The sequence below is a fragment of the Histoplasma capsulatum genome (genome assembly GCF_000150115.1).
Source record: "Histoplasma capsulatum G186AR genomic scaffold supercont2.5, whole genome shotgun sequence".
Classification (NCBI taxonomy): domain Eukaryota; kingdom Fungi; phylum Ascomycota; class Eurotiomycetes; order Onygenales; family Ajellomycetaceae; genus Histoplasma; species Histoplasma capsulatum.
The window spans coordinates 515161-526668 of record NW_025544805.1 but is presented as its reverse complement, the minus strand read 5'-3'; the positions used below and the strand labels follow the sequence as shown (position 1 = coordinate 526668).

The following is an 11508-nucleotide window of genomic DNA, read 5'->3' as shown; positions in this document are numbered from 1 at the left end:
AAAAAAAATAATAATATTAAAATTGCAAGGGAAAAAAAGGAAACATACAATCTGGGATTCTTCTTCGGCCCAGGCTTCCCTTTCAGTTTCGGCCTGGTATTGAGATCCCCGCCTTGTCCTAGACCTCTTTTGCTCCCAGGTTTGGGACCCGGGATCGCCTTCCGTGTCTGTAGGTCGGATTGAGTCGTAGGAGTGGAGGTTGCGTCTGAGGCATGATCAGCAAAGGACACGGGGGCCACAACAGTAGGGGTAATCTACAGGCGGACGCGGAGGCGGAATTTGTGGACTTTTTTTTTTGGGGGGGGGGGGGGGGGGGGGGGGTAACGGTTGGAGTATGGGACAGCCGGCTTTCACCAGTTGTTATTTCTTAACGGGAGGAATGAATATCTGTGACCTTGTACTGGAAATATATGTAGGGATGTCTGGATATATCCTTGGCATGATATGATGATGATGAAGATATCTGTAAAATACAGTATAGAGCCAGCCTGCATTCAAAAATCGATTATCAGCAGATGGGAGTAAGATCATGAATCATGGAGATGGAACTGGAGCCAAGATCGGCCATCAACGTTCAATCCAAGCATCCAGTCCATGTTACGATAAGGTATACGCTGTAGAATTCAATTCGGCTGTCAATAATATCCTAGGCGAGGGCTAGGAGCAAGGATGGGGGGGGTAACCGTTATATCATCCTTCGAACTGCACCTATCCAGGACCCTACGCAAAAAGGGTGTGGGAAGCACCGGCCACCACCAGCTGGTTTGGCTTTGCCAGTATAATCCCCCTCATTCTTATTCAGAGAGAGTGGTGACAGAACAAACGGACACTTCCCAGCGGCAAAAATACCACCAAGCCAGGTTCCAGTAACGGGTTGAACCACACTAAGATTAGCGTGATCCACAAGCGCCCGCCCGCTGATGTCCCGGCGGAAGTCCCCGGGCAATCATGCCTGGGGTTTAGCGCCGTCCAGCGTTCATCCCTGCCCCTGCCCTTTTTTTTTTGCCAGCGCCCGTTTGCTACTCGACCAAGGAAGGACTTCTTGGAGCCCTGAGCCATCCTTGCCTTACTTACACAGCTCCTGTTATTGGTACATTATTTTCGTTTAGTAGGAGTGTGCGTATGAGCCTCTCGCCATAGATAGTGTTTTCGTTTTTTGCTTCTTTTGGGAGGAGGGCTTTCCAAATCCGCCTCATGCATTCGTGGATGATTCGGGGATCGCCCGCGGCTAAACTTTCAAAGATGTTATTAAGATAAGCGCCCCGAGCCTTTTTTTCTTCTTCCCTTGGATGAAGGAGAATAGTAGTACCACGGGCGGAACCGATTGTATAAGTTTCTCAGAACAGATTTTAGATATACATATATATATATATCATGTACAGCACATGATTTTTCCTTCTCAGCTGTTGAATGGTGTCTCGTACCTGCTGACATCTACTGCGTATTGGTTAGTTAGTCTCTCTCACGGGCGTTTGTTGGCGGATATATGTATCCTCCTGTTCATCCTCCAGCACACATGGCATTTCAAACGTACGTTAAAAAAAAACGACACGCTAGAAAAAGAGAAAGAAGCTCCGGGCTTTGATGAACGAAAATCCTAGCTAGTACTCTGTTGGATCTTCTCTGGAGGATTATGAAGCCTGCCTACCCTACCATACTTTGTCTTGAGCGCGCATCTTCAAGATCTTGGGAACCGCTTCCACGCAAAGGGGGTGGAGGGGGAAAAGTTTCAGCCAAACCCCCTTCCCTCCCTCCCTCCCTCCCCACCCCCAAAGGTACTTAGACCGAGATGGATTGTTCACAAACGAATATCGAATTCCGGATTTACGGAAGTTGCGCTGGACAGTTCTCCTCAAACCTCCCCACTCTTGTACTAAAAGATGTAAAAGAAGGGAAAAGAGAGAGAGAGAGAGAGAGGAGGGGATGATTCAACTAGAGACTCTGTTTGGTGGATGTACACCTAGAGGTACTGCACCAGGCAGTAAAAGTAAACTGTTTTTATCCATTAACTTTTTGTAGAACAGAAAAAAAAACAACCCTCTTTTTTTTTTTTGGCGAAATTTATGGAGATGCGTTGTTCAAACAAAACGAATTCGTGAACTGGTCAATGTGACACGGAGTTGTCAGCCTTGGGGAGGTAGTAAGGAATCAGTCATGCTACTGGCGTGGAAGAGGGCAGGGTGGAGAGAAAACAGAGAGAGACAGTTCGTTACAAGTTACTCTGTACTACTCCGTAACTACTGTTACTGCGGACGGGCAGTTTGTCAAAGACCAAGCTCGCTCTGAAACAAAGAGGCGCGGAATGCCAAACAAAGCAACTGGGAGCGAACGAACTGGCGCCAAAATAAAAAGGAATCAAATAGTCAAAATTAAGAAAATAAAAGAAAAGAAAGAAAAGAAAATGAATGAATAAGAAAAAGTAAAAAAAACCGCCAGTGGCAAAGCTGTGGCACATCTTAAGCTTCCTTGTGTTCAAAGACCTTCAGCTTCCCATTGTCCGGTCGTTCACGATTCTTGGAGGGGGAAATCGGAGCTGTCCGAGGCGAACCAACGACAAACAGCCAGCGGTTCCACGCTGGCAAGATCAGCAAAAGTTGTGGCCATAGATTTTTGATGAAACCTAAAACATCCAGCAGGGCCCGAGTCACAAACACAGCAGCAGCAGCAATTCAAAGCAGATCCCCTGAGCTGAGCTCAAAGAATCAAAGAAGCCGTGTCTCAGCAAGGAAAAACTAGCCAGAAGTTGTGCCGAGGATTAGGGTTAGCTGTGAGCTGACTGGACCTCGATTGTCGTTGAGTCTCGGCTACGGGGAGTCAGAAAAATGGAGAAGAGAGTTTCCTTTCAGCCCGTGCCGAGATCGCCTGACGCTGGGCCTGGGGCTGCGGAGGGCGGAGGGGCAGCAAATGGGAGCGAGGATATGCTCAGGGCCCTCCAGGGAGAGTCGCCGCCTGTCGCCAGGCGAGGACCCGTAACCCGTAACCAGTAACCAGTAACTACGGCGGCACAGATTGGTTGTCAGGTTTGCCTTGTTATGGTAGAAATGGAGTGGAGAGCTCACAGTGACAAACAAAAGGTGGTTGTTTTGATAGTCTCTTGAAGAGTTCTAGAGTTAGTTAACTAACCATGCTGATATGCCCACTAGTTATGTGAATGTTTGTTTGTTCATCATTTGATCCACTCATGTAGTTTCCAGGAAACAATATCTCCCGGATGCACAACGCCAGAGGTAATGGCACTACCAGTTCTGCACGCTGTCGACGGCGTATCCAAAAGGCTCCAGACAGCACCATGATTCCAAGGCTAAAGAATAACCCTTCAACCCAGGCCCAAAAAAATACCGTAAGTCCATGGATGCTGCCCAGGGAGCCCTGGAATCCTGGAGGGAGATAATCAAGACAGGGGCGAGTCAGGAACAAACACCCCAGCCCGAGCCACGACAATGGCACCGTCTGGCTTGTCGGCCCAAGCAGAGCGAAGATGGAGATGGAGATGGGAGATGGAGATGAAGATGAAGAGCAATCATAGCAATCATAATAATTATCATAACTATCGACACTCATTCCCTTCCACCAGACCTCTCTCTTCCTGAGGTCGTCATCCCCGTCCCCACCATCCCACTTATCATCCCCATCATCCTCATCATCCCCACCATCCCCATCATCATCATTACCACCGTCATCACCAGTTCCTGTTCCTGTATCGACCCACGCCATTTGTCCTTGCTGAGTCACCACGCCCCGGCTGGCCAGGCGCCCCCGGGCCCCCGCACTATTACCGCAAGAGGCTAGACACCGTCCAGCCCCGGGTGCCAGTGTCAGCCCATGGGCCGAGGAGGGCGTATTGTCACGTACGGGCCCGTATTATTGTTGTCCTTCCCCGTTCCAAACCTCTCCTCCTCTCCTCCTCTCCTCCTCTCCTCCTCTCCTCCTCTCCTACGGTCTGTCCTCTCTCTCTCTCTGTGCTTCTCTCGCTTCTCTCTCTCCCCCCCTCCCACTAGGCTCGTTCTTCCTCAGCACATCTCCCCAAATGCATGAATCACTCACCGGCTCTCGTCTTGCTTTCACTCGATGCTGGCCATGATATTTTTGTGCCTCCTTTTCTTTCGCTGGTCATCTCTCGATTTCCACTCGCCTTCTCTTCGCCGTTCGATTCCACGCCATCTCTAGCTTGTGCTGGGGAGGAAGCATTGCTCGACTGCTACAAAGCCCCTTGACGCTCCTGCCCGTCCTTTTGGCTTACCTGGCAGCACCCTTCAATTCCAATCTTCTGGACCCTCCCTCGCTGTCAATCCCCCACCCGGAATGGCATCACTCACCATTCCTGAGGGAGGGCTACTATGCCTTCAGAACGTAGACACACCTGGGGAAACCTCTACCGATCCCTGCAGCAAACCCAGCCAGATCATGCGGCTGAATCTGGCTCAATCCACACTCGACGAACTTGTCCAGAGCCTACGAAACGATCAGAAGGCTCGTATCCGTCTGGGAAAACACCAATCGTTGCACTACGGGAACAAGTCCCAGACGTTTTTCTCGTCACCGGAGAACCACCGCTCAGAAATCTACTCCTACTCCCCTTCCTCCAACGGAAAAGCATATTTCACGGGTGTGCTTAGCCATAAGCTGGAGGTGGAGAAAGCTCGGGAGGCCACTGCCGCTACGGATGAGGCATTGGCTACTCTCGAGCAAAGACTGAGTGCTTTTGAGAAAGGGAAGGAATCAAGGAAAACTCCGCTGATCACGACCATTGATCAGATGAGAGCTCTCGGCGCGGGGGACAACCGCAGCGCAACCGGGAAAGAAGCCGCTTCGTTGGCCCGCATGCCAAGAAGCAAGATAGATGTTGAGAAAGAGCGTTTTTTTCAGCAAGCCGCCAACAGATCCAATCCCACTAGCCCAGCCCTTCTTGGTGCCCGCTCCCCCGCGTTCACTTCCGCAGTCACTCCGAAATCTGCCTCTGTTCCCCAAAACAAAGATAAACTTCGCCTCGACGCTCTCCGTGTGCCTCTAACCCATCTGCTCGCTGTCCGGGCAGTCTCTGTCAGATTCTTAGCGCAAAAAACCAGATCGTCCCAGGAGGACTGTTTGGCCCTCGTGCAGAAATATGGTATCGAGAATAGGCTTGATCGGGAGAAGTACAGTCTAAAAGACAAGGCATACAAAGATCTTGATATCTGGGGGTTTCCCTACCCTTCACAGGATGAACGGCAAGAAGCGATTGAGAACGCCATATCAGCATTTGACCGAATGCGGATTTCGCGAACGGATAAGCTTTGGCAGATGCTGCTTCCGAAGGCCGAGAGGGGAAAGGGTAAGGTCTTGTCTCGGTTAAACCTACACACCGGACCGATAGCCAGATCAGCGACCCCACGACTTAACGTTCAATCCCCTGAAGATGTATCGAAGGAAGGATATGGAACCGGTAACGAATCAGAACGGACGAACGGTTGCTTTACCCCGAACCAGCAAAATGCTACTAGTAAATCTGCGCGACCAGGAGGAAATTCAACGCAGAAGAAGGAATCTTCGATTAAAAATGGCCAGACGAAACGGGCAAGCACTAAAGCAAGAAATACCACGTTGACGGGGAGGGTAACGAAGAAGACTGATAAGAAGATGGAGAAGAGATCTTCAGCAAAATCAGAGTCGAAGTACAAATCTGCAGAATTTGTGCATGATTCAGATGAAGATGCGGAAATGATGGATTCCCCGCCTTTGGGATCTTCCACTGGCAAAACCATTGAAACGGTAGAAACACAGAACCAGCCGAGAGCCGGCACAACGTCTTCGAAGAGCTTCCCATCCAAGCCCGCTGAAGCGGAAAAGCCAGCCAAAGTGAAGTCTCAGTCCATGAAAACGGTTTCCTCCGTTACAGCAACTTCTCGTGCCGCCAATAACAGATCTCCACAAAAACCGTCTCCACTTGGCTCATCCCCCCCCACGAATGCAACCGATCTAGAAAACGGAATACGATCCTCGAATACCACACAGTCATCCAGCTCCTCCTCCCCTCTCATGGTCCAACATTCAAGAGCGAAGGCTTCCTCTACACTCTCTCGAACCCAGACTCCAAATGCCGTTGATGGTGGCCAAAAGCCAGCAGCGAATACCCTGAAACGCAAAGCGGAGACTGAGCGACCGCCCTCCGGCCACATTGATCATGAGCGAAACGGCATACGAAATCCAAAATCCCGGCCCCAACATCTCCAAACTGCCACGACAAACGGCCGCTCCATGGAGCCGAAGCGGCGTCGCCTTTCCAGCCCCTCGAGTGGTAGCACGACCGGCAGTACCTCACCTCCCCGGAGCCTGGAGATACTTCGCCAGCGATTACGCGAAAAAGCACAGCAATTCAAGCGGTATTATGCCTCCTATCGACTTCTGCACCAGGAGCTGACCAGCCACCCGGACCCACCACTGGGCGAGATTCAGAAACTGGAACGACAGCATGCGCGGTTGCGGAAGATGAAACAGGACATCTGGGAAGAGGATCGGCGGTTAAGAATGGGGTAACCGGCCTGTTTTATGTCAAAGAAATAGACTCCGTTTATTATTGCTTTTACATCTTGTGCTTTATTGACTATCATGCACATACATTATTATTTAGCCAAACATTATCGAACCTGGGGTGCACTGGTCCCCACTCTACGAATATTCCATTATTATGCTGGAATGGTATTCTTATTCCCGTTTGTTGTTGTTGTTATTGTTTTTGTTACTGTTACCGTTACTGTTGCTGTTATATTATTGTTTGTATTTGGCGGATCTGGTTCGCTGCTTGCCCCTAATGTTCACGCCATCGTCAAACTTGGAGCCTTACCTACCTACATGTTGGGTGAAATACATGACATGAGTTTTATTTTCTGGAGCATCAATTGGATAACTATGTGTTAGGATTTGATATTTACTCGTTCACCCCTTTTTATTTTTTCATATAGCCAGGAGGGCCGCTCTATATTTGTTGCAATGTGTTTTGTTCTTCTATACAAAACAGTCCGCTGCCTTTGCACATACCTGAAGATAAACAGCCGAGTTAGATTAGACAAAAAATAAAAAATAAAATAAAAAATTGTCAATGCTCATCAAGCCCTGGATTGAGGCCCCGACTAAAATAGCAAGCGAGACTCCATCCGGTATTTGCCGTTCATCAACGGAGGAGTAAATTGACCCCACACCCACAAGGTCCGTCGATGTGGATCCATTCTCTCTCCTCCCCCCCGCATTTTGCTGTTTGCTGAGCCTTAAAAGTCGATCACACAATCTGAGACGGAGAGGCCCGATATATGCATCCACGCCTCTTGTCCACTGCCAACCCGGGCGTACTATATGATTATTACCATCCCCATCATCATCACCACCATCATCATCACCACCATCATCATCGTCATCATCATCATCATCATCATTGCTCCCTCTCCTCGTTTACGAGGGAGTGAGTCGTAGCACTGTGTCACCCCACCCAACCCCGCTCCGCCCCGGCCCCGTCCCAGTCGCGAGCTTATGTATGTATGTGGTTCGTATTTCTCCCAGTATTGTTATTGTCCGCGCCGTAGACGTGATGATGGTAGGTTAGTTTACTCCGTTAACCAATGGTTTTAAACACCTGGTTTTGCCTGGTCAATTGACGTACGCCTTCCCCCAGCGAACGCTTTGATTTTGATTTTGATTTTGATTTTGATTTTTATTTTGATTTTTTGGTTTTTTTCCTCCTTTTGGCTGGCCATAACGCTCTCTCTGAAATCGCATCTGAATTCAATAACTACAATATGTGGAAAACGGCTCATTTCTTTGATTTCATTATATATATATATATATATATATATATACATACATACATTCCCCCGCCCCGTTTTCTCCCGTTCTCAACGCTCCTACATAGATTATAAAATAAAACGTAGATCAATCTCCACGTCCATGAACCCCCCTACTTAGGAAGTAAAAACTTGGCGGAGAAAAGAGATATATGAGGTCAGGAACCACGGACAGAGGTCTATTTCTTCAATTCAAATCGTAAAGGGCGGGCCCGGGCCCGGGCCCGGGTTCTTGGCTGAAACAAAGTCGATCCGGGATAGGTGCTTTTCAAGCAAGTTGAATCGAGGAGAGGAGGGGGAGGAAGAAGAAGAAGAAATCTTCACATCGTGTCTAGAGCTTTTCATGGTGAAGGAGAGGGCAGGGTTTGGATACAGGAGTTTGTGCGCGGTACTGTACGTACAGTATAATACATGGTGGCAGCACTTCTCGATCCGAGGAGTGATTGGATGGGTTTTTCTTTCTTTCTTTCTTTCTTTCTTTTTTCCCTCCCTTGGTTGTATACGCAGTATGTATATGAGGGAGATTAATCAGGCTTTTGGAAGCATGTTCTGGCTCCACGGGATTAACTGAGCAGGGTGAGAGAGAGGAAGATTGAGCAATGCTCCTCCGGTATGTTTGTTGTATGAGAGTGGTGTAATTGATCGCTGATATTCGGTTTGACAATGGGGAAAGACATGGCGTGGTGAAACATTCTGTTAGCACTTTGATGGTAACTCTGATCTATATCACAGTGCACTGATGTCAATCCTTGCCAGCTGGACTAGCCATCTTCGATCTAGTTAACGAGCGTGACTGAGTGGACATCAAATAGATAACCTGGATGCCAGCATGCAGACTGAGTGAGAGCGAGACGCCAGATTCAACCCCTACTAGCAGTAAACAAAGCTGTACCTAAGGTTTTCGTCATTGCTTGCCGAAAGTGGCCGAGCTCGCTTCCCGTTTTGGTGGTTCCCTGGTGCCTCCATCTGCTCAACCTCTGCCAAACCAGTCCCTTCTCGACATCTCTAACCACTCGGCAGGTTAAATGCGAATTCGCAATATCTCCGTCGCTTGGTTTGGCATTTGCGGACCGAAGAGGAACGAAGGAGAGGAAACGAACCCCGTTATTGAGGTCCGAACCTCAGAGCCTCCCCACCTTTTGCTGCTCATCTAGCATCTACAATTACGCCGGCAAGCAGGAGTTGAGGTTGAGCTTTCAGTCTAGTTGCCTAGCTTTGGTGCGTGCTGGGCCTTGATAGAGGCGAACGTATACCGCGGTGGGGGGCATATCGAGGGGTTTCGTGAACGGAATAAGACTACCCCGGTAGTACTATGTCTTCCTACCAAGGTATAAGTCGCTCTAGAAGCGGGAAGGGGAAAAGAGAACGCGGCCCTACCGTGTTGGTGAGTTATCAAATACTCCGTTTCTCTTATTGACTAACTCCCTAGCTGCCTAATTGGCATTTCTTGATTTTGCGGACTACCTATTCCATCCCGTGCAGCTTAAATACAATTGGCATACGATTTAACTAGTGCATCTGGCAACAGGTTACGGACTCTCGCGATTCCGCATACAACCCCAGACCTGGCAATACCCAAAATACCCACTCCTCCCGCTTCATAACCGTTGATAACGTTCTCCAATACACCTCGGATATCCCCTCCATGCAACAGCGACATCCGCCACCCGGCTTCCGGGGGCGACCTCGCTTGAGGCTTGGAGGGCCAGGGGCTCTAGCGGGTGCGACTGCATCGACTGATCTTGGGGGATCCAGTGGCATGGACTCGAGGATGAGAGCGGTGGGGAGACTGGCAGCGGTACCACATTTACCACCTCGGTCAACCAAAACAAGCGAAAAATTGGTTTTACTTCCGGAAACAGTGACTGAGCAGGACGAGGGCGGGGAGGATGAAGGATTTGCCGGCGCTGTAGATGAAGAGCGGGGGCCGCGGATGCGACAACCTGTATCCAAAGGAGCACGCCGGATTATTCCTAATAGACAACAAATGTCCCGCAAAACGCTTGGAGATTTCGATCAAGATAACGAAGCTTCGCCACTTCTAGCGGAGGAGGAGCGTCTAAAACGCCGCCGTGTGCCGCCTGAAAGAGCTAAGAGCTATGCGGAACGTTTGCCTAAAGCCCACCGCGCACAGAAGCTCCCTCGTGTGACGGCCTATTGCACGGCGCAGGGTTACAAGATCAGTTCTACTGCGGCGTTCGTGAAGGAATACCACGGCGCGAGGACGAAGTTGTATGACGACTGCTTGTATACTGCATATCATTTGCCACTGTTGCCGGGAAAGGAAGGATATAGAATTCGGAGTAGTCCAATTCTGAAAAGTGCTGGGGGTAAAGCCGTTTTGGATGAGGAGATTGAGAGGAATGAGCGGAGGGATTACCATGATGAATACTATGCGGAGGAGGATGAACATTCCGTCAAAGCCACTGGGTTTGACGATGCAGGAGCTGAAGAGCGGACAACCCAACGTGAAGGTGATGACGGTGAAAGACTATCAGAGACAAACGGTGTAACAACCACCAATGATGAAGAACAGGGACAGAGAAGCCTGCCTGACAGTGCGAACAAGGATGGTAACACACACAATATTCCCACAACGATTTCCGCAGCCAGAATCCCACCCAATGCATTGTCATTTTCGGAAATGTTCATCTTCAGCTATGGAGTTGTTGTCCTCTGGAACTTCACGGAAAGGGAAGAAAAAGATGTCCTAGCCGATCTTGCGTTCGCGTCGTCGGAAAGTGGGGGAGCTCCTATCGCCCTTGCAACAGCGCCGTTGCCTGAGGAGGACTTTGAAACGGAAGAATTTCATTTCGAATACTCTGATCAGATATCTCGACCCCGTGTCTACAACGATATGATCACATTGCGCAGTGGAGACCATATGATCAAGCTTGCCATTAGCCACGGGATAGCGCAGAGCACAAAGCTGAGCTTCTTCGAGGAGGTTATGGCGAGACAGATGGCTGAGGCCAAGGATGTGCCTCGAAGGTTGGCATTGACAGGCCACCTAGGAATGAAAAGGGAGGAGGTATTCCGCATACTAGGAAAGCTTTTTAAGAGCAGAGTTGAGGTGAATTTGTGTAAGTTTTTGCTGCTTTTCCACAAGATTCGCGGGATGGAATTTCTAATGAAGGAACCTAACAAATCAATAGCATCCAACATGCTCGATGTGCCCTCCTTTTTCTGGGATAGCGAACCCACTCTTCATCCCCTGTATATTGCCGTGCGGGAATACCTAGAGATCAAGCGCCGCATTCAAGTCCTGAACGAGCGGTGCAGAGTTTTTCTCGACCTGGCCGAAATCCTGTCGGATTCTATTGCGGATAATCAAATGTCGCGTAAGTTTCTTCCACCACCTTTTATTTGTCATTTACATACCATTTCCCACGCAACACACATCTTCTCTTGACTTCAAAATGCATTTGCTTAAAACCCATAACCTTATAGGCCAGACATGGATCATCATCGTGCTTATCGGCATCTCAATAATCGTCACCATTTCTGAGGTTATCTTGCGCTTTGGTATGTTATCTACACGGTCATCCACGACAGCTCAACCTTCCCACATGTTACAAACGGCTGCGAGTCTGCAAGGCCGTCCGAATATTGCCAGTGTCAATAAAACGCATTTGAAGATTTTACCTCACATGTGATGAGGCGGCTATGGGTGACTGGCTATGTTTTGCTTCCTTCA

At 49.2% G+C, this 11508-nt stretch overlaps 4 protein-coding genes across 4 annotated transcripts in view; 2 read left to right on the top strand and 2 right to left on the bottom strand.

Annotated features, from left to right (window-relative positions):
* HCBG_04123 (uncharacterized protein) overlaps window positions 1–1059 on the bottom strand; it is a gene marked incomplete at both ends in the record, with an annotated part of 1572 nt that extends 513 nt beyond the window's left edge. The window contains 3 exons of the mRNA XM_045431172.1: window positions 49–205; window positions 550–614; window positions 850–1059. Of these exons, the coding sequence (XP_045287725.1) occupies window positions 49–205; window positions 550–614; window positions 850–1059 (432 nt within the window). The remainder of the gene's footprint in view (window positions 1–48; window positions 206–549; window positions 615–849) is intronic.
* Window positions 1060–2842: 1783 nt separating this feature from the next.
* On the bottom strand, window positions 2843–4114 carry HCBG_04122 (uncharacterized protein; the record flags this gene model as incomplete). The annotated part of the gene is made up of 4 exons (XM_045431171.1): window positions 2843–2994; window positions 3070–3091; window positions 3124–3785; window positions 4045–4114. 4 exons carry the CDS (start codon window positions 4112–4114, stop codon window positions 2843–2845), a joined length of 906 nt encoding a protein of 301 aa, XP_045287724.1.
* Window positions 4115–4404: 290 nt separating this feature from the next.
* Window positions 4405–6965, top strand: HCBG_04121 (uncharacterized protein; the record flags this gene model as incomplete). Its single annotated transcript, XM_045431170.1, has 1 exon — window positions 4405–6965. The coding sequence occupies one exon, from the start codon at window positions 4405–4407 to the stop codon at window positions 6511–6513; it is 2109 nt and encodes a 702-aa protein (XP_045287723.1).
* A 2158-nt stretch (window positions 6966–9123) lies between these two features.
* On the top strand, window positions 9124–11467 carry HCBG_04120 (YagE family protein; the record flags this gene model as incomplete). Its single annotated transcript, XM_045431169.1, has 4 exons — window positions 9124–9195; window positions 9340–10894; window positions 10967–11152; window positions 11367–11467. The coding sequence occupies 4 exons, from the start codon at window positions 9124–9126 to the stop codon at window positions 11465–11467; spliced, it is 1914 nt and encodes a 637-aa protein (XP_045287722.1).
* Between the last annotated feature and the right edge of the window lie 41 nt (window positions 11468–11508).